General features: G+C 44.5%; 1 protein-coding gene across 2 annotated transcripts in view; it reads left to right on the top strand.

The window, feature by feature from the left end:
- PRKCB (protein kinase C beta) overlaps nucleotides 1-23023 on the top strand; it is a gene marked incomplete at both ends in the record, with an annotated part of 248868 nt that overhangs the window by 80227 nt on the left and 145618 nt on the right. For both annotated transcript variants that reach the window (XM_084251362.1, XM_084251361.1), the window contains one exon: nucleotides 11568-11650. In XM_084251362.1, coding sequence (XP_084107488.1) covers nucleotides 11568-11650 — 83 coding nt within the window. The remainder of the gene's footprint in view (nucleotides 1-11567; nucleotides 11651-23023) is intronic.

Below are 23023 nucleotides of genomic sequence, written 5' to 3'. Positions count from 1 at the left end.
CACAAATGTGGGTGTCAACTGCATGAATAGAGTATATGAAGTCTCTGGAGACTCAAGATGACCTGGGGAGTGTCACAGGGAAGAGATCAGCACCTGGGACAGAGCCTTGAGAAATTCCAGTAGACAGGAAAGGGAGGAAGAGGACCTGGAGAGAAAGGAGGAAGGAGCTGCAGAGGATCGCATAGGGGAGTTAGAGGGAGACTGGCTTCTGTGTAGTCTAGAGAACTTTCTTATGTTAGAGTTGTCCTTAGGCGGTGAGAGCAATGAGTGTGCAGCAGGAAGCTTGGGGACCTTCTCGGGGACATTGTAGAAAGGACACCTGCCTCGTATGGGGTGAGTGCAGATGATGTTTTTGAATTCGCTGGAGTTGGTTTGGTTCTTTGTAAGCAACCAAACTTAGCTCTAGTTCTGAGGAAAAAATTCATCAGAAGGGAATAAGGTACCACATTCATGTTGCGCCAGACCTTAGAAAATAAAGCATCCAGAGTAGCTCTTGGATTTAAGTGGCAAGAACTCAGGGGCCATCTTTATATGACAACACTTGGATTCAAGAATCCAGTTCCTTGGAGAAGGGGTGTGATTGACCATCTTGGGTCGCATGCCCAGGCCTTGGCCAAGGGAGGGCTGTGCATCTTGACTGACGGTGCCACCATGACTGCATGCTATGGAGGAAGGCTGGTTTCCCAACTGAAAATCACTGTGCCAGTTACCATAAGAAAGAGGGGCCTGGGTGGATGCTGGGCAGGCAAAGCCAAGAGACGGCCTCTGTACTCTACATGGTTCGTTGATTTGGTGATTTTTGTGATATCCACAGAGCAGGCTCCCCTTGTTATTATTTCTCTTGCAAGAGGACTAAGCTTTTGCTATTTGCTTTGAAGAGTGATTTGGGAGACTGCAGTTGACATGAATTTATTACTAGGCTTCAAGCCACAGAGCTCCAGAGGCACAATTTGTTGGATGTGACTCATTGTCATGTCAGGAAAGGACTTGGCCTTGTGGCTCCACCTACACCAGCTAGGGTATGAGCAGCTACCAGGCAAATGGTGTCAATCACCCATGAGTGAGATGGGTGTGTCTGTCTTTCAAAAATGAAGTTAAATATGAGCAAACTCCTAGATCCAGTTGTCTTCATTGAGGACTGAAATAGAGGAATTTAGGGGTGGATGAAACACCACATCTACACTTTCCTCAGTTCACCAACATGGACTGGTTGAATTGAGCAATTCAACCAAGCCCCTAAATGACAAAGAAAAGATATTTATTTATAGGAACATATGAAACACAGGAGAAAAATAGGGGGCCCTCACAGCCCATTGTCTGACTTCTGACCTTTGGTTTATTAGTTAGAATGTCCCTTGGTCTCAAGAAACAAAACACAATTAAAGCTGGTTTAGGCAAAGAGGGATTTGTTGACTTATATAGAAAAGTCAAGGGGTTCTCCCTTCAAGCCTGGCTGGAGCCACGTGCCCATATGTAGTCACCAGACACTCCCCTGACTCTGCTCTTCTTTTTGTGGGTTTCATTCTGAGAAAAGCTTTTCCTTTGTGATAGTCAAGTGGTCGATGCAGATTCATTCCTCACTAGATTAGCAATTCTGCTGGAAAACAAATCCTTTCCTAACAATTCCTAATAACTAAGCTGAAGTCCTGATCCTCCCTGGGCGGCTTGAGTCACTTGCCCATGACTGAATCCACGCTATGACCTGGGTCCTAGGTCCACTCCAGGGACCAGGGGGCGCGGACAACTCTGATGGCTCTTGGGAACTGGGAATCAGTGAGGGGCGACCCCCCCAAGGAAAAGGGTGGATGCTGGTCAGGCAGAAATAAGAGAGATCCCCACTCTTGGTTTTGGTTTAGCCTCCTGGTCTAAGCCTCTAGGGCTGGGTAAGACTGGCGAGTGAAGGGATGATGCTTCTTCTTAGACATCATGTCCTGTTGCCCCACCTTTTGGGGCCTGATCAAATGGGGAAGGGCAAGAGATGAAGAACACTTTATGAGCATCCTCCAAACAAGCAGAGGCTCTCGGTAGCTGTCCTGCCTGGGGATCAGTCTTTCCTTGGTTGGTATAACAGGGGTGGGAGGAGGGAAGGGGCAGCTTGCTTCTCTTAGGTTTATTTACTTCTGAGGCCTATTCTTTACCTCTTGTGTTTTGTTTACCTCTTCTTGCCTCACCTGTTTTATCTTGCATAGTTAAATCAATCTGGTCACCTTTTGAATGAAAATGTTCCTTTTCTGCAGCAGCTGACCCCTGCAAGTTTACTGCTTTGGTTTTTGTTTTCTCCTCTTAGTCTTGGGCTGTTGATAAATGAAGTTTACTATCTTCCTCCTCTCCGACAAGAGGAATTCATCATCATCAGAAGTTAAAGAATTCCCTAGCTGACTTGGTAAATGAAAGGTAGTCCACCCAGAGAATGGAATAAGATGCAGTTGTGGAAACTGAATGAGGGCCTCCTTTACCTAGTGAGATGAAATGGGGCCCTGGCGTATTAGTTTAGGAAAAAGCATAGGGTGGAAGGAAGAGTGTGTGGAGAGCAATGTTCTTTACCATGCAAACCACCCAGGGAGCTTTCCAAACATCTGTCCTCAGTCTCCCCGCCTCACCCCATTAATCTGAATCTCTGGGGATTGGCACTGAGTACTGATTTGTTCTAAATGTTCCCAGGTGACCTAGTGTTCTTCCAGTACAGAGTAGAGTTATAGCATATGGGTAGAAAAGAAAAGGATATAGAGAGAAAAACCATGGAGAAAAGAGAGTATCTCACTCCATACATAGGTATAGACTTATACCTGTGTTCTCACACACGCAGAGAATATGTCCAGAAGGGGACAGGAAAGTCTGGAAGGCTAGTCCTCCATGGTATTGGAGTGAAACACTATTTCCTAGCTGTAGGCACGTTTGTAATATTCACATTTTAAAACCATAAGCATGATGCTTTCTTTTTAAAAGAAATTCTCACTCTGATGCTCAAAGTCAACCCCACAGAGCTGTGAGATGACCCTCTTGAGCTCTAACAGCTTGTCTGCATGGGGGCCAGCCACCCACAGATACACACGTAACACCCCAACACCCCTGGCCACAGCTGCCTTCCTCTTGACTCAGCCGTGGTGAGCCATTTCTGAGCGTGGGCGTAACCAAAGAGTGCAGTCATTCATTGATTCATTCATTGTCAGGGCATTCATTCATATTTTTATAAAGGGTTAGATGTGAGGCAGGCACAGGCCAAGCCCCTTCATCTGTTCTCATCCGCACATTCATCTATGAAGTAGGTGATCTCATCCCCATTTTTCTGTGATTTGGGATATTTTAGTTTAGAGATCATATGTAACACAGATGGAAGCATTTGAGCCAGGATGACCAGCTAAAACGAAGTCTGTAAGCTGGGAGACTCAGATGGCTTTGGATGGCCTGCACAGAAATTAAAAATAAATCCTATCTGGCAATGCTGATCCTGTGATCCCAGGGCCCCTCTGAATGATGGAGCTGAGTGTCCCTGGGGTGGGCAGATACTCCTGCTCAGCCCAGCTACTGGCCTTCCTTGCTGCGTCGCACCAAGCTTGATCACTGAGACACAGGGCCTGGCCTCTGTAGGCCATAGAGTCTGCAGCCCCTCCATTAAGGTAGTTAGGATGAGCCAACTGTTATCTTTCCCATGGGGCTGCCAAGCTGAATGAGCATCCAGAACATGCCATTTCTGTTCCAATCTGGCCTTGAGTCTGCTGGTTGGACAACCAAGCTCCACTGCCTTAAATTTCCTTTGTGAACTGCATCTGATGGGCTGTTGGCAGTGATGTTTTTGTGGAAAATTTGCACAGTAGAGAATGAATAAAATACATTATAGCCTGGCAGGAGTGTGGGGCAGTGGAGTGAGAAGAAATGAGAGTTAAACTAGATGATGATTATACTGTGGCTAGATGCCAGACTATGGTATTTGTTCTTTAGGCCAGTGCTGTCCAATAAGGCTTTCTATGACAAGTATCCAGGTAGCTCTAGACACATACAACTGTTAAGTACTTGCAGTGTAGCTGGTATGAATGAAGCACTGAATTTTAAATTTCAATTAATTTAAGTTGGCATAACCCCATGCGGCTAGGAGCTACCCTATTGGACTGTGAGGCTATGGACAGCAGGTGGCCAGTGAGTGTGTTGAAGTGGAGAAATAATGGAAAAGCTGAGTTCTCAGAGGATGAATTTTCCAGGAGCACGTAGGCTGCATGGGGTGGAAGAAAGTAGGTAGGGATAACACTGACAGTATTTCACATCTGTTTGACACTGTGTCCACACACTCTGCTGAGATGAACTCATTTAATCCTACTAATAACTCATTGAGAAAAGTACTGTTGTTATTTCTATTTTAGAGACTAGGAAACCAAGACAGAGCAGGGCCAATGGACTTCAAGGCCACAGAGCTAATAAATAGTGGTATCTGGTGTAGAATCAAGCAGCTTGGCTACAGAGCTTGTAATGTATTGCACTGTTACCCACACTACTCTGCCCAGGAAGTAAACAAGCCCCCATTGAGAGCTGACTTTGTGCTCTGTACGTGACATCTCACTTAGATTTTGTAGCACTCATGATACTTGGGTGGTCTTATCTCTTTTGTGGTGGAAAATTTGGTTGACAGATGAGATATCAGTAGGTAGAGTCATCAGTTTCTGGGGGAGACCAGTTAAGGTTTCATTGCAAAATTCCATCTGTGAGTTGCTGAGGGAGGGCAGTTAGGGTGGAAACAGTGGGGAATGCACAGGAGGATGTGGTATAAAAGATGTTGCGAAGGAAGAATCAGTAGGATTTAGCTTCTGACTGGATGGTGGGGGTGAGGAAAGCGGGGGAGGATTTCTTCTGGAACACTGAGCTGAATGACAAACACAAATGCAACTACATCTTGTAACTTGAGAGTGTGGGCTCTACAGGAAGACAAACCTGGCTTTCAAATGCAAGCATTGCCAACAACTAGATGGATGCTACCAGGCACCAACATCTGGGCACTGGCATCCCTGCCTCTACAATGTGGATCATAGCACATCCTCACAGGGCCTTTATGAGGCTCAGGTGAAATCATGGCTAAAAACCCTTTTCAGGCTCAAGGAGCATGACTATGTGATCGTTCTTCTTAAAGCCGATGAGGCTAGGTGTTGGGTGGAAATGGTGAGCTGGCTTTTCTGCTTATGATCACAGAAACGATCCAGGAGAGCATTTGGGGCAGTCCCTCCTCATTGTGGACAGTAGCCAGAATTTCATACCTGTGAGCTAGCTTTGACCTTGGAGGAAAAGTGATTGTAAGGAACATGGGGTTCTCAGGCTCTTTTTGCCTCCTATCTCTAGCCTCTACAGCCGCCACCTTGCTTTCCTTCCAGGTTGCATTATAACCGCACATGAAATCATGTCAGTGCAAAAATGCTTGGGAATGCGAGCATGGGGCATGCTCATCTATGATTATGCACACCCAGTGCCAGAAGCCAGAGAGCACAGGGCATGTATATATGTAAATATGGACACCTGGGTGGAGAAGTGAGGGATAAAAGGGAAGATTCGTGGGGGCTAAAGGGCTCAGTTGCTGCCTCCCTCTCTGCTGCTCTGCATGTGTGTCTGGTCTCCTGAGTCCGTGCTAAAGGCATATTAGAGATACCGAAGGCTCCAAAATTGTCTTTGTCTGCCCGAATCAACAATGAACCTGCCGGGCCTGGGATGGTTGCACAGCAGGGATCCTCCACAGACATTGCAAAGCAAATTTTTGCATGTGGGTGGCTCTGACTTGAATGCCCTCTTCACCAAGCTCTTTGCACAGGCTGTCTCTTTGCTGCTTCACAACAGCCTTCTAAGAGTAGGTGCTATTATTATCCCCATTTTGGAGAAGGAAGCAGAGCTTCAGAGAGGTTTAGTGATGGGGTTAGTGTCCTGCTTACAGATGCTAAAGTGAGGGTTCAAACCGAGGTCCATCTGACCCCAGAGGCCTGGCCTGTAAATGTTTGCAGATAATGGACTTTCCCTAGGAGACTTGGCTGTTTGGGAGTCTCCTGAGAGAGATGAGAGCTGACAAAAGTGCTGAGGGCCCTTCTTTTTCTTCACCATGGAGAGCTATAATTGCTGCTAATTGTGATAATTTCTATCACAGGTTGATGGGGAGTTAGGGACAAAGGCTGTTTCCCACAAATGTCAGATTTTCACTGTAGACTCCAGTAAGTGAAGGATACAAGAAGCAGATCAAGTCCAAAGAGAAAAACACAATTCTGATGGCTTGATTTAGTCCTCTTTGGAATGCAATAAGCAAAGGATAGTGGTTATGGTTGGGAATCTGTTGCTGCAGCATGAGGCGAAGTTGGAGTCCCAATACTTTCTTGGGGAGGATACTTATCTACAAGATCCTTAATTTCAGCACACCTGCAAAGTCCGTTTTGCTAGGTAAGGTGACATAGTTACCAATTCCATGAACATCTGTGGCATCGACTCCCTTCCTGTCCTCCTTCTCCTGCCCTTTTTCCTGTTCCTCCCCTCCTCCTACATTATGGAGGGAAGCATTATTCCACCTATACAGCTAGCCTGTGACCTTCATGACCTCACATGTAATAAAGAAGGGATGGAGATAGACAAGCTGGGGACCTTGATCTCACTCTCTGTTGGAATTGAGTAGCAATGAGGTGATGCATGCATTCTCCCAGCTGACCTGCACATATCTTTGCTGCCCCCCACCCCCACCCCGCCCTTAGCTGTTTGGGTTTGAGACCTCTTGTATTCCTATAATGCATGACTACAGGATGGACTTGGAGGGCTGTGGGCTATGGATTTCCACCTCTGCAGAACAAGGAGTTATTGAATAAATCATGAAGCATCTAGGGATTCTTGGTTTTTCCCAGGTACCTGTTTGAAAGTAGGGCCTGGTACATATTTCAGCAGCTCAGTGAATGTTGTTGCTTATTTAAGAAAAGCTGGTCTTACCCAGAATTTGCCAAACAGAAATGAGGGGGTGTTTATTTGTATCACAAAGGGATTTAGTTTGTTTCTTTAAATAGCCAGCCTACTACTTTTCTTTAAAGTGTTTTAGTTAATGGGAAACTTGATTTGCACAACTTTTCAGAAAAATGTGGTATAAAGGAAGTACCTGCATCAGAAACTCATCTACTTTCCAAAGTCTGTCCCCAGCTTCTCTGTGGCTTGTGCCACAGAGGCTCTGATGTGTTGGTCCCATCTTGGTGGGGGATGGATTATTTGTTTCTGTGGCTAATTGGAAGGCTGCGTAGTGATCTTTGTCCTGCTGGCGCTACTTGGAGAGGTGGGATGTGGAAGGCCAGTCCTGACCGCCTCTGCCCTGGAGCTGGCTGGACTGTCTTCTGTTCCTATGGCTGAGGATAGTCATTCTTTGGCTCACTCTCTTGCCAAATATTTATTTACTGAATACCCATTATGCATCAGAAATTGTGGTGTACACTGGGGAACTAGAGATGAGTTTTTGTTTACTCCCCCAAAGGGGAAGGATGAAGAAGATCATCACAGATAGTTTGGATATCTTGAAGAAAAATCTAGACTGAAACAATTACTTGTAACTGAGGGACAGGGGTGGTGCAACTTTCCTAAATAGTTCTGGGTCAAGGAAGATATTAAAGCCCTAAGAATAGATCACTTTGAAACTTAAAATAGTGATGGCATTAAATATAAAATGTAGGGTGCAGCCAAAACTGTACTTTAAAGGAAGGTTTTTAGCCTTAACAGTCTTTAAATTTTTAATGCTGAAACATGGGAGTAAATGGACTGAGCCGGGCATTTGAGAGGCTTTAAGTAAATAATAAGCAAGAGTGGCAGGTATTTGTTGAGCACTCAGGATGTGCTGAGCTTTGCTCTGAGCGTGGATCGGCTCATTAAATTTTGACCACACCACCTTGATATGGCTAATATTATTATCACTGTCAATTTTTCAGAAAGGAAATTGAAGCCCAGGGAGATAAGATAACACACCTAGGGATTATGGTGTGCAGATGATGAATGCAGGATTCACAGCCAGCCACCTGACTCCAGAGTATATGCTTCTAACCCAGGAGTACAAACACAGATTAGTAGTACAAATAAAAGTAAAAGTAGCAATTAGTAAAGTCGGAAAAAACCCCAGTAGGATGGATAAAAATATCCATGATTTACTTCGTTAAAATGAAACAAACACCAATAGCAACACAGAAGACAAGACTCTGGGAAAAATTAAAAAAGAAACTACCTAAGAGTATGATGTAAAGAAAGAATGATAAAGGCAAATTATCACCCCAGTGACACAGTTAAGGCTGGCCAAGGAGAACACTATGGACAATTTCCAAGGAAAATAAAAGTCCCGAAGTTAGTTGAGGGAGTGATGAAGCTGGCAAAATCTCTAAATAGTGCAGGGTTGTCTGATATTATCTCTTTTTAAAAAATTTTTTAAAAAAGATGTATTTATTTATACATACAAGAACTGGTGTACTGGCCACAGTTGAGTGTGTGTGTGTGTGGGGGGGGGGCGGTGAGAGGATTCACCAGAGACAAGAGTGGGGAACAGAACAGGCGGATCCACTGAAATACACTGCTGAGGGGAGCAGGAGGTGAGATAGGAGAGGTCTGCTACACCATGTGGGTCAGCTCCATGGCCAGGGATCGAACTCGTGTTGTGGTGGCTGCTGATAGCTTCATAGTGCTGACACTTAACCCCTTGTGCCACCTGGGAGCCACCATTATCTCTTTTATTCCACATTGTTCTAAAGGTATGTTAAGAGGGGGAAGAGACATGTCAATCAGGAAGGAGAAAAGAAAAATATTACTTGGGGTAATGTGATTCTCTCCATGGAAAATTCAAAGCGAGCAACTGAAAACTCACAAAAACTATGATGAGTTTAAAAATGCTTACAAAGTAAATATACCAAAAATTTATTGCTTTCCTATTTGTGGACAATAATGTGTTGGAAAACAAAATGGAAAAAAATGTCCGAATCACAAGAGTGTAAAAAAAGACTCCTCAGAAAATACTATGTGAGAAATGTGAAGAACTCCTGGAGAAAAGAGTACCAGAAAGTGTGAGATAGCATTTCAACAAGGGGACACCTTCCTCATAGAAAGACCCATTGTTGTAAAAGTGTCAATTATCCTGAATTTACTTTCTAAATTTAAGATAATTTCAATCAAAGTCCAAGTACAATTTTTTTTTTTTTTTGCGGGGATTGGCTAAGTACAATTACAATAAAAATTCTATTAGTCTTTTTAAAAGCTGGGAAAACTGATTCTGAAGTTCACTTGGAAGAATAAACATACAGTGATTGCCAAGAAAATGTTGAAAATAAGGATAATGAGGGAAGACTTGCCCTGCCAAGATATAGCATATTATAAAGCTTCTATAATTAAAACCCCGTATTACTGCACTACAAGACAGATCAGTGGAACATAAGGCCCAAAGACAGACTCCAGTGTCTGTAATTATTTAGCGTATAATAAAGTTGGCATTTGAAATCAGTGGGGAAGGGATGAATTATTCAATAACGATGCTGGGACAATTGATTACCTATTTGGGATAAAATGGCAAATTAGATTCCCATGTCATATTAGATATCAAGAAATTACAGATGAATTGAAGAGTTTGAAGTGCAAATGATGCTATATGAAAGTTTAAAAAAGCAGAATAGCATTTATATGACCTTGGGGCATGAAGGGAAGCGTTTGTTGGATTAATTTCTCTTTGTCCAATTTTTTTCTTAGAGTGGTTTGAAAATTACACACATTTCTATTCTTTTTATTCTTAATCATTAACACACACTTGAATCTAGAATGGCCTCGCTATAATTTCGCGATAGCGATAATCTCTTAAAGAATAAGACAAGACTCTGCAGATTAAAATTTTGCAGCCTGTCTCCACTTCTACTATCTTAGGTTCCTCTTTTCCTCTTCTTGTTCTTTCACCACTGTCTCTTACGCCCCTTTTATTCACTTTGCTGTTGTTTTTCGAGGTGTATACAGTTGTCTGCCAGTGACAGATCACGTTTAAGATGGTGGTCTCTGTATACAGTCTGGACGAGGTCACTCATGGTGTTGTACATTCTACAATATCATAGGCCATAGTTTAACTGTCCTGAAAGTCTCTCCTGTCCTTTTGCAGTTTGTTGAAGGAATTATTTGGTCATCTTGTCGTTTTCATATTTTGGTGTATTTTTGTTCTTATTTTTTTGATGGCCTCCCATGTCATTGAATAAATTCCTCTGTCACCTATGTTTTCTGTAAATTAGTAGTTGCTTAAGATGCTTGAACTAACTCTGATTATTTTGGCAAGAACAGGTGGTGGACACTTAGCAGTAGATGGTGATGTTAGTGACCGGTGATAACCAGGCCCATGAGGTCACTGCAGGCTACCTCAAGATTTTCTGTTCTGTTTTCCGGGCCGAAAGTGTAGGAAGGTTCTGGGTGGGTCCCTACCACACGGCATTCAGCCGCCACAAATCTAAAACCTAGAGCTTGTGAAAGTAGATTTGAACAAAACCATAAAAGAAAATGGGAACACCTCAATGTCAGCTTTATTTTGTATATATCCTCTGACTGTCCCTCTGGCCAAGTGCTACCGCCCCCAAATAGTGGAGCCTTATCATAGAGGTATTTAATTCATGTAAATTTGAATATGGGTATGTGTGTGTGTGTGCCAACTACTGAAGAGCTGGTGGAATCATGGCAGCCGTTCTTCCTCTGAATGGACATTGCTCCTGGGTGGGAAGCAGGTGTGGGTGTCACGTCCTGCTCACTTCAGTTTCTGCATTCCCATCATATCACACACATCCCACAAGTGTGATTCTACTGTTGAAATACACATGTTTCTTATGCCTTATGGACCTAAACACAAGCCAACTACACTCTGGCGCCTCATCTAAGAAAAAATGCTCTTTCCAAACCAAAGACCTGACACTTGAGCCATCTTCAAGGGCTTGTTGTCTGAGCCCTAATCTTGTTGTCTGAGCCCTAACCTAGTTCATTTCATTTCATTTATTTATTTATTTATTTACTTACTTACTTATTTATTTATGATGTATATTCTTCCAAATCCTTTTTAAAAAGATTGATTGATTGATTGATTGATTGATTGATTGATTGATTGATTTATACAAGCACTGGGTACAGTCAGAAGCGCGGGAGGGTGAGAGAATTCACCAGAGCCAGAGCGGGGAGCAGAGCAGGCAGAAGGACCCAGGTACACTGCTGAGGGGAGCAGCGGGCGGCAGGAGAGGTCTGCGCGCCATGTGGGACCCTCCTCCGGTGGCCGGGGAGCAGCTGGGGATCGAACTGGCGCTGCAGAGGCTGTGGGCAGCTTTGCAACCCAGCGCTCAACCGCTGCGCCACCAGGGGAGGCCCAGACCTAGTTCATTTTAGATGCTGATATGGTTTGCAAGATGCAACACCAGAATAGCCAGGAGTTGGGCTTCACTAAGGACAAGGGGCAAACTTGTAATCATTGTGTATTTTGATAAGAGCCTTTACTTGTCATGGAGTCTGAATTTAATGCTCTCTTTCCCCTTCCTTTTCCTCCCCCTCTCCTTGTTGCTCCTCTCCTCTTCCTCCCACCCTTCTTCTCTCTTTTGCAGTCTGCTGTTTTGTTGTACACAAGCGGTGCCATGAATTTGTCACTTTCTCCTGCCCAGGCGCTGACAAGGGCCCAGCCTCTGATGTAAGTAACGAGCACTGGTCACCTCTGTCAACGGTCAGAGATGTGGGTAGATGTGAGAGTGTACACACAGACAAACAAATGTCAGGATGTTCTCCTTTCAAGATGCTGGGTAGTCCCCACATTCTCTCAGACAGCTCCCTTTTTTCACTTTCATGAAAAAGATCTAAAACAAAACGTTTTGAGAGTGAGTGTGACTGAATAGAGAACCAACTGGTCCCCTACTATGATTTTGCTAAATGTTTTGATCTTTATGGCTGGGGCATGAAGAATGGTGGGCACAGGCTACATTGCTGCCACGATTGTGTAAAGGCAGTTGGCTTTGGACCTTACCATGCACTTGATAGCTTGGTTAGGGAATTCTCGATACTCAGAATTAGGAGGAAATGGGTTTATCATGCCATTGTGTATCCCGAAGTTTAACTGCTGCTGGTGGGACAAAGGACTATGACCAGTAAAACAGGCAAGTGATTTTGTTTTAACCATTATGAATTTATCTTAATATGGATTGGAAAAATGTATGTAGCAATGGTAATGAGCATTTATGGTAGGGAAAGTTTTCTGCAATGCAAAGGTATTTAGTTAAATAAAAGATAACTTGAATTAAAGACAAGATTAAGTGGGTAACAGTGTGGGTGCAATATGGACACAACAAGTCTTGATACAGTTTGTCCAAAGTTTGGGGAACATTGTAGATGGCCTACCTAACAACTGTTTGAAGACCTCACTGTTTTCTTTCTAGCAGGGCCATTGTATACTCTAAAGGCTGGAAACGCTTGCTGTGCCAGGCTCCCCTGTAGCTGGTAAATGAACACATGACTGTTCTCTCAGGGGTACCCCAGGGGAGATCTAAGGAGGGCTTCTAGGAAAGACTTTCCTTTCTGATCAGTCATTCTTTCCTTTGTCCTGTTGGGCGTTTTTAGGTCAGGATATACTGCTGGGAGCTGTGGCAGCCTTTTTGGGTCAATGAGGGACATGTGGTTGATGTCCTGAGCATGATAGGATGCAAGAGTTGAAGGAACCTGGGTTACTGATGACTCTGGAAAACTTCAGAGTCAACTCTGAGTCATCTTATCCCCAGATAGCACAAGTGAGATATGTAGTTCTTCTTGGTACAGACTCAGTGTCTGGGATGCTCTTTATATGCAGCTGAAATTGTCCTGATAGGGCTTTCCGCCACCCACACCCTTCCCTTGCCCAGTAATGAACTGCATTTGGGGGGGCCCATGTGTAGCTTTCTCCCCCTTCTCTTTGTTTGTTACTGCTTTGGTTCATCCTCCTGGAATTTTCTCCACAGGCCAGTCCTGTTTGTTGTCCCCATGACTGGTCCTGTTCGTACCCATTTATACTTGACAGCTAGCCTCAGCTTGCCCAAAATGGGTGGTGACTGCCTCTTGTCATTGAGTTTGTTCATCTCTTGCTGGCCTTTTACAAGTGGTCATCTGCAATTTTGCTGCCAATCAGGGGCATGTCCATCATCACAGCAACACAAACACTCTAGAGCTTATGTTACTGAACTCAAGGGGGTTGTTGCTCGGTGTGCACCAGGCAGTTCACCAGACCAAGTTGGAGATTCATGGTAAAGAGAGTTTTATTGATTTGAATCAAGGAAGGAGATAGAGATTGTTCACAAAATGTTGTATCCTTTCTAAAGGGAGCTAGGACTTAAAAAAAAAAAAAAGATTTATTTATTTATTTATACAAGCACTGGGTACAGTCAGAAGCAAGGGAGGGTGAGAGAACTCACCAGAGCCAGAGTGGGGAACAGAACAGGCAGACTGACTGACGAAATACACTGCTCAGGGGAGCAGTGGGAGAGACAGGAGAGGTCTGCCCCGCCATGTGGGACCCTCGCTGAGGGCTGGGGATTGAACCAGCGCTGCAGAGGCTGCAGGCAGCTTTGCGGCCCAGCATTCAATTGCTGCACCACCAGGGGAGGCTCAAGGGAGCTGGGATTTTTATAGGACTGCTGGTGTTTGGATAAATGGGGGCAGGGTGGAATGCCCAGAACCTTGGGCTGTGCAGGGGCAGTGGTATGAATATCAAACACATACAATATCTTCATGACCAGATCATGTCTGCACCTGATTGCATGCTCAGAAAATGGTGGCTGAGCTCTCCCTTGGATGGGGATGTTATTATAAAAGTCATGTTAATGAACCTAAGGTAATGTTAGGTCACTGAGAGTCCTTTTGAGGCCAGAATCAATGCCTGAACCTTAATGAAACAGCTCTAAATAACTTTAAAGGTTTTTCCTGGCAAATTTGCTTTGTAAGTCTTCTGCCTTTTGGGTAACACTTATGCTATAGTTAACTTTATTTGAAAAATATGACACTTGCATTTGAAAACTCTAACCAACATGGAACAACCAAATGCTTTACAGCTCTGTTCACAGACATGATGGGATTGTTTGTCAAGTTCTTTCGGATCACCAGGGTGGCCTTTTTGTGCATTTCCTTCTCTCATCTCAGGAAAACAGCCAGGGAAGTTTTGGGGGACAGCCTGGCCCCATTATGCAACTCTGAATGTTCATGCAGACTGTGGTTTGATACTCAAGGACCATCCAAGAGGATGGTGTCTCCCACGTTCTGTCTATAATGGTTGCCTTTGCCTGTTTTCTGAGACAGAAACTCAGCTGAAACTGGCTTATGCAAAAAGGGAAACTTTGGGTGTCTGAAGTTGAGAAACACAAGGGTAGACCTGGCTTCAGGCACAATGACTCAACGTGCTGAAATCAGGTCCTCAGGTATCTCTTTCTCCATTCCTTGGCTCAGCCTCCCTTTCTCAGTTTCAGCTTCAGGAAGCTTTTCCTCCTGGGAGCATGATGGCTGTGGCACTACTAGTTGTCTGTCCTGTCAGTGCTGCAACTCTGGGAACAAGAGCTAAAGTCTCTTTGGACCAAGGATCTGATGGAGTGGGAAGGATGGTTATGCTGGTGGGTGGGTCTGGTGCCATGCCTTCTCCAGGTGAAGAGGGGCCTTCTCCAGGTGAGGAGGGGCCTTCTCCAGGTGAGGCGGGCCTGTGTGCATTCCCCATGATACGAGAGTCCCACAGGGAAAAGGCAGAGAAGCAGTACATGTACTGACTTCAGCCATTGGCTATGGATGGAGCCAGTGTTTGAAGGCTCAGATGTGCATGACATTGGGCAAAGTACTAAACTCTCTTTGTACTTTAGATTCTTCAGCTTAAAAATGGGTAAAGTAATAGGCCCTACTTTATAGCTTTGTTATGAGTGTCAAATATATACAATATCTGCAAAAACACTTAGGACAGTGTCTGGGACTTAACAGGAGCTAAATCTGTGAAGGTGACAGTGACAATGATAATGAATAACAGTGAATACTTGCTGGGTAGGCAGCAAGGACAGATGCCTACCAAGTAAGTCTGAGGAATGAACAGATTCTCTGTCTGCCCCCTGACAGTTTTTTCTAGGAGTGTGTCGACTCCCTCAATGGTCAGAGACCCCTCTCTGCATGACCAGACCAGTACAGCCTCTTGTCTTTAAACATTGCATTCTGTGTTGGGGGACAGGGGGCACCCCCTGCAGGCAGCATGCAGAGAACTTGGCAGTCTACTTGGAATGGTTCTGTCTCTGGACACAGTTCCAAGAAGGTGGGTTGGCACCAAGAATGATGAATTGATCCAGACTCCTGAACTGGCCTGACTCGCTTCATTGACCTTTTTCTATCCATGGTGGGAAGCATGATTAAAGGTCTGGCCACACCTGCTCACCAGCCTGGCCAGGCTGTCTTCTGGCTGCCTCTGAGGCTCATGCAGTTTTGGAGGGGAGCCTTCCTTCTGTGTGACCTTGAAGGGGCTGGTGCTCAGTAAACTTAAGGAGCAGAAAAACATAGTCTCCATGCATGAAAAAGGAAAGTCTTCTACCCTCTGCTCTTTCAGGCCCAGAGAATATTCTGGATATTAGAACTTAATGTAGTTGGAATCCTTTTACAAGTAAGTCTACATCTTGGAACATTAGGCTGCTTGTCTCAATGAACCCAGCTATTGACTTAATCATTCAATGCCAATGGGAATAAACAATATACATGGGCATCCACCATAGGACGGCCTCAAAACATGGTGGAGTTGCTGGTCATTTACCAGCTTCCTCCTTGTTCTTCTTTTCACCTGGTTAGAAACACTCACTTCTCTGCTTCTTGCTCCTCTTAGACACACGTTGTCTCTGGTATTGCCATAAGCATTATATATGCACATTGTGGGTTACCTAGCACTTAGGATACTAGCCACATACACAGCCTCCCAAGAAGTCTTTGCAGAACCAAAAAGAGAACAATTGTGTCACAGGGCCAGGACTAGGGTGAGTCAAGGTACTGGCTCCAGGCACAAAATTCAGGGTGTTCTGACCTGTGTGGTGGCTGGATGATGTAGGATAGCCCTACTTGCAATTGGTGGGCCGCTGGTTGTCAACTTGGTTGCCTTGGTTCTTTTCTGTCTCGCCTCTTCTCCTCAGCTGTCTGGTTCTGGCTTGTCTGCTTGGTGGCTCCAGGGTGCCAAGAAGAGCAAGAAAGCACAGCCCACTGCATAAGTGCCCTGTCACCCTATGCATCTGGTTTGATAGTGCCCCACAGGACAAAGCAGCCTCATGATCAAGCCCAGATTCAACTGATAAACAGACTCCTGTTTTCATGGGTGGGGAAGAATCTTTGGTCAACGTACTACAGATCCTCTTGAGCCCAGGAGCCACTGCAGAACAGAACCCTAGAGACCATCACATTGCAAATCTTGGTGCCGTCCACAATCAGGGATGACTCACTAAGTAATCACAACGTCATCTGTCGCCTGGCCCAGGACCCTGACTGACCTAACCCCTCAGCCATAAATGGGAAGTTGGGCAACTTAGCGATCATGCCCAAAGACTATGTTGGACTCTGAAGTCAGACATTTATTGAGTTCAGGCCTTCACTTGCTCTGTTACTCACTAGTGGACCTGGGGCTTGTCATTTTGACTGTGACTCAGTCCCTTAACTATAAATTGGGAAATAATTTGCTGTAATAATTTTTTAATCCTTAAAATGACAAAGACACAATTGAAACAAAAATGGATTAATAGAAAAATGACTAAAAAGTCTTTGCATGAAAGTGCTGCAGCCAGTGTCCATCACAGTCAACCCTTGATATAAGTAGCTAAGGGCTTTCTGATCACTCCATTTATCTCCCTAATCACCAATGTGCTGATAATTCTCTCTATGTCTCCACCCAGAGCATGACCTTATGAGGTAATTACTGTTTCCATTTCCATTACCTTACATAAAATTTCAAATTGTGTGGTGCAATGCTAAGAAAAGAATCTGGTTTTGGAGCCAGAAAACCTTGGTGTCAAATTCCAATGCTGCCATTTAGTGCTCCAGTAATCTTAGGAAAATAACTTAAAAATTTTGTGACCCTTAGTTTATATCCTTAAAGGGGAGAAAATAATACCTAAATCAACTTTTCTGTGATTTTTCAATGAGAGACTGCTTGGGCTATATCCAGAGTAGTGTCTGGCACACACAAGACACACATACATACACACACACACAATTTCAATATATATAGTTTCTAAATTATTAATTCCTGGAGGAGGTGTCCCTCTGACCTGCCAAAGAATAATAACTAATAATAATAACTGACATTTATTGAGCAGAGGCTCTGTGCCAGTCAGTGCAAAGGGACTCTTAGCTGATTGGATTAAAGATACCTTTTTTTTTTTTTTTTTTTTATAGAGGCATGCTTTATCTATTTGTTTGCTGGTTTGTTGGTTTGTTTTGTTTATACATGCACTGGGTACAGTCAGAAGCGCGGGAGGGTGAGAGAATTCACCAGAGCCAGAGCGGGGAGCAGAGCAGGCAGAAGGACCGAAGTACACTGCTAAGGGGAGCAGCGGGCGGCAGGAGAGGTCTGCACGCCATGTGGGACCCTCCTCCGGTGGCCGGGGAACAGCTGGGGATCGAACCGGCGCCGCAGAGGCCGCGGGCAGCTTCGCAACCCAGCGCTCAACCGCTGCACCACCGGGGAGGCCCTAAAGATACCTTTTTTGATGGATATTTAGGTGTTTCTGTGTCTTGGCTATTGTGAATAACACTACTATGAAAATAGGGGTACATGTATCTTTTCAAATTAGTGTCTTCATGTTCTTTGGATAAATGCCCAGGAATGGGATTGTGGGACCTTACAGTATTTCCATTTTTAATTAATGACCTGTTTGACCAAAGAATTTCTAAACTCAGTCCTTTTTGACTGAGGTATAATTCTAGGAATTTTTGCTAGGGAATTATTTAAGGGTATGTGCATATATTTAAAGTGCTATTTATTGTATCAGCATTTATTTATACTAGTAAAAAATTGAAAATAACCTAAATGCTACCAATTAGGGTTTATATAAATAGACTATATCCTTCAGCTGGAACGCTATGCATTGATTAAAATGTCACAATATCTGGGATGATGGAAAAATTCTATATCTTGATTGGGGTGGTGGCCCCCCAAAATGTAGGGGTACACACTTTTCAAAGCTCATCCAACAGCATGATAAAAATCTGTATATTACTGTGTGTAAATTATGCTTTAATAGAAAATCACAGTGATGAAAATGCTCTTGGCCTAAGGATATAGTCATATATTTGGTAAGTGGAAAAGGCAGAGATTACTAAACAAAAAATAATGTATAGTATGATATATCAACACATACAAAAATATGCACTCATGTAAAGACAAAAGGTCACATTTCCTAAATGCCTTTTGGTGGCCATGGTCACTGCATCCTGTGCTATTCCAGACTGTGCCTGTGGAGCTCTGAAGATCGCTTTGAAATATTCTTTAACTGGCTTCTCCAGTCTCATTTGCTTTTGATGCCACTTTACCTCTAGTGTGGACTCAGGTTTCTCACTTAATTCAGTTAAGATCGAACCCAAGTAAAGACTTGAGCACCACTGCGAGCTATCACACTTGCTTTCAGATGTGATTAGTCTGAAGGTCTTCATCAGTCGGGAGCCAACTTAGTCTCAAAACGGAGAATTTTCAAGTGTCCCTGATGAACCTTGGCCAATCACTTTTGGCCCCAGAGAAGGAAGGGAGTCCCAGCTCTCCTGGGCTGAGCCCTGTCCCTCTCTCTGCCTCAGCTCTAGTGGCTGCAAGACCATCTTGGTGTCCAGAAAAAAGACTCAGCCCCTCCTGCCTGCGTGGCATGGTCTCCTTGACTCAGATTGACACTAAACAGTCAACTGCACCTTTCTCAAAGCTTGGGTTGTTTCGTCTTATATAACACCAAAGGGGACACCCCACAGTTCGGCTCTGATAATATTCCAAGGTTGTCTTGCTCCTTCCAGGAGGTGAAGAAACAATGAGGGCTGGATATCCCTCTTCACATCATGGTAAGATCTCACCATCACCTCGTAAAAAAAGACCCATCCGTATCTCTCAAGGTTGAATATTGAGGGGGCAACTCAGTCGCAGTAGTATAATCTCACGATCTCTCTCTCTCTCTCTCTCTCTCTTTCTCACACACACACACACACTCACACACACACACACACATACACACCATCTAAATCTGAAAGTGCATCATCCTGCTGAAGATGCACTCATTACTTAGCACTACTCTCTATAACTTCTGCATCCACAACAAAAGTGACCGGTAACCAGGGTGTGTGCCCAGTGCCAAAAGCATACTATACATTGGGACTGGGGGTACTATGAGGGTTGGCCTGTCTAGCTCTGCTCTCATCAGATATCCAAGAGCTATTGTATAGACATTTTCATGGAACTTCCAAGGACAGAATCAAGACTGAGAACCACCTGTGCGGGCTAAGGAAAACAGCCCAAATGGGCCAGCTGGTTGCTGTAGAAGGACATGAGCCCCCATCCCAGTAGAGCAAAGATCAGTCACCAGGGAGGCTGTCGAGGAGTATCTGATAGATGAGGGTTCCTTCCATGCTGGTGGTTCTTCTGCGAATCAGTGCTGTTGAGTTGTATGTGACAGAAAGGAATTTCTTGAAAAGTGCGCTGTGTATGTCAGGCCAGAGAACTAGAGCAAAACTCCAACAACTAGAACAGTTCCCTCTGCTTTTGGTTCTTGTGTCACTTTGGCCCTGAATTCAAATTCCAGAAGGCAAGAGTTGATATAGCCATGCTCAAGTTACCTAACCAACCTTGACTTGGACTTTCCTGGTGTCCCCACTAAGACGGGACACAGACTTGGGTGGCTTTTTGATGGGACGGAAGTGCTGGTACCAAAGACAGGAAGCAGACATGTTAGACAAATCACAGTCCATGCCCACAGCAATTTCTAAATGCTGTATTACAGAAAAGACCCGTTGAGTGGCTCGGGCTGATTTGGGTGGCCTGCTAGAAGCAGGCCTCACCTGAAAAGAGACAGGGACTCTGCATTTTAAAGTCCTTTGGGGAACTCTGATGGAAGCCATCATAAAGCAATATTGTGGAGTGACTCTGAAACCAGAATGGTTGGCTTTGCACTCCAGATTTGCCACTAACTAGCTGAATAACCTTGGGCTGCTTACCTAATCTTTCTGCCTCAGTTTCCTCATCTGTAATAAGAGGATAAAACAGAACTCATCTCAAAGGGTTCAGGTGAGGATCAAATGAATTAATCTGTGGTACATACTTATTAATATTATGGCCACTGATGCTCCTTTCAAGTCTTAGATCATGTTTCAAAAGATCAGCTTCATTGCTGGCCTGGCATGTGTCTGTCTTGCTGGCCACGGAGCGGAACTACAAACGCACCTCCCATGGGCTGCTTGGGGAAGAGTGTATTGAGATGAGGGTAATGTGCTGAAATGAGATTGCTTTACCGAGAAGCAAATTCCACATGATTCTCCAGCTTTGGTTTGCCATGTGCCAGTGACAGCTTCTACAGTGCAGACTCGTGTGGAAAGGTCAGAATGAATTGCTTCTCGTGAGTCTTTGTCCCTCACTGTCACAAAGACACATGAGCTTCATGCTGTGGAGGAAAAGGTAAATCACAGTGTGCAGCATCTGGAGAGAGGAACCAACTGTTTTTCCTGCACACAAGTTGGAGCTGCAGGCTTGGGGGAGACGTCCTGCCTTCTGCTTAGAGGCGGGGGTGCTACAAAGCCTGATAAGCCCAGAAGTCGGCCTCTGGAGCCACAGACTCGGGGAAATCGAGCAATCAAAAGGCAGATGGCCCTGGAGGGACATAAAAGGCGCTGGTCTTGGAGTCAAAAGACCTCATTTCTGGTTTTCCTTTGTTCTCTGACTTTTTGTCTTCTGAGGACTCTCCCACCTCATGGGGTCTGCGATTCTAGGATTTCCAAGTAGTTTTAAAAAATAACATCCAGGGGGTGGCATTCATAGATAAAATTCTGTTTTAAGCACATTAAATAGCTTTTTTCTTCCTTGTTCTTTGTCATCATTCCACTTTATTCTACTCAGACTCATGGTGTGCCCAAGGTCGCACGACTGGTGAGGAGTGGAGCCAGGATAAGACAAACCCAGGCAGTCTGGCCCCTGTGTCCAGACCCCAAACTGTCTTGATCTCTCAACCCGTCCACTTGTGCAAACGTAACTGAAACATACAACCCTTACGCTCTGTGACCCCACAGCCTCAGCCCCATTGGGTCCACCCCACATGTCTTCTTGTAGGAATTTAGAATTTGGATTCAAGATGCTGGTTTTAGCCTGGGCTGGTCACATCGTTTTTGAAAACTGCTTATCATACATGAAAATTCATCTTGATGAATTCTCACACATGGGCATTTCTCTGGAGCCAGGATTCCAGAAGCGCCTCTGTGCTCCTTTTAATCCTACACCTCCAACCCTTCCCCTCAGCCCCTAGTCACTGCCCAGGCCAGCAGTTGTTTACCTGCTTTTCTTTCTTTCTTTTTTTTATCCCCACTGAGCTACTTGTTTTCATCTTGCTTTGCAAGAATGCTCCAATTAAAATCTCCCTCAACACACTCTTCAGAGGACAATATAGTTTTTTGCACTAGGCCCAGGCTGGACAGCAGACCTCCAGGGCTTCTTCATCTTGCTCCATTGACAAGTAACTCTCCATTCCTCCACAGCCCCTGGTAACCAACATGCTACTCTTTAATTCTTTGAGTTTGACTGTTTTAGATACTTCATGTATTTAAATGGAATCATGCATCTTTTGTCTTTCAGTGTCTGAGTCATTGCACTGGATAGAATGTCCTCAGAATTTATCCTTATTGTCTCCTGTTGCAGAATCTGCTTCTTTTTGAAGCCTGAAGAATATTGTATTCACTACATCTTTATCCATTCACCTGTCCGTGGACATTTAGGTTGCCCCCACATCTTTGTTACTATGAACAGTGCTGCAGTGAATATGGGGGTGGCTATATCTCTTTGAGATCTTGACAGTTCTTTTAGATAAATACCATAAAGTGGGATTGCTGGGTCATATGGTAGTTCTACTTTTATATTTTGAGGAATCTCCACATAGGCTAAGGACTTCCATAGACATTTCTCCAAAGAAGACCGCAGGTGGCTACCAGATATGTGCAATAATGCTCAATGTTCCTAATCATCAGGAAATGACAATCAAAACATAAGCTATACCTTACTTGTGGATGGCTATTAGAAGAACAAACACAAAAGACAAGGCCAGGATGGCAAGGTGTGGAGAAATTGGAGCCTTTGCCCGATGGTGGTGGGAATGCACAATGGAGCAGACAAGGTAGGAGGCAGTGTGCTTTTGAACTCTTTGCAAATGGAACAGCTACACATCCCCGCTCTTGCGTCTGGCTGCTTTCCTCAATGTTCTGTTGTGGCCACATGGCCTTGGAAAGATCCTCAGCATTCCATCCATCAGGATAGCCATCTTCAAAGCAGCCGGGGCCAGGCGGGTACATGCATGAGTCAGGTGTTGCTTCCTCTCTGCAAGCCTCAACCCTGTCTCCAGGGAGCGCTGCTACTCAGCACCATTTTTGAAGCTCCTGCTCTTTGAAGGACCAAGGTCCAGATTTTCCAATTTTTCAGATGTACGAATCTCCTAAATTTAGGTGTTGACCAGTAATTCAAGAATTAAAACCGTGGTGTATTTTTCTTTGCACTGGATTCATTCTGTAGACCACCAGTTTACAACCTCTGCATTTGTAGGTGGGAATTTCTTGTGACTGAGAAGGAAAATGTGGATTTAGTTCAGCATTTTTGGGGGTGGAGGGGGGTGCAATGGTCCAAAGGTGGGAGTTTTCAATGTGTGCAAAGGGCCCCTCCTCCTGCTGGTGTGGTTGAGCTTTGAATTAGCTTTACTCTAACCCTGACACAGCCTGGTTAAAAACCCACAGCTACAGCACCCCAATGGTGTACTTTGTACCCTCTTTGTGTCCAGTGCCATCTGCAAGTGAGTCTGCCAGCCACTTGATTCTCTAGAGGCCT

This window comes from Talpa europaea, assembly GCF_964194135.1.
Source record: "Talpa europaea genome assembly, chromosome: 12".
In the NCBI taxonomy this organism is placed as follows: domain Eukaryota; kingdom Metazoa; phylum Chordata; class Mammalia; order Eulipotyphla; family Talpidae; genus Talpa; species Talpa europaea.
Note: the sequence above shows the minus strand (reverse complement) of the source record. Positions and strands in the feature narration are given on the sequence as shown.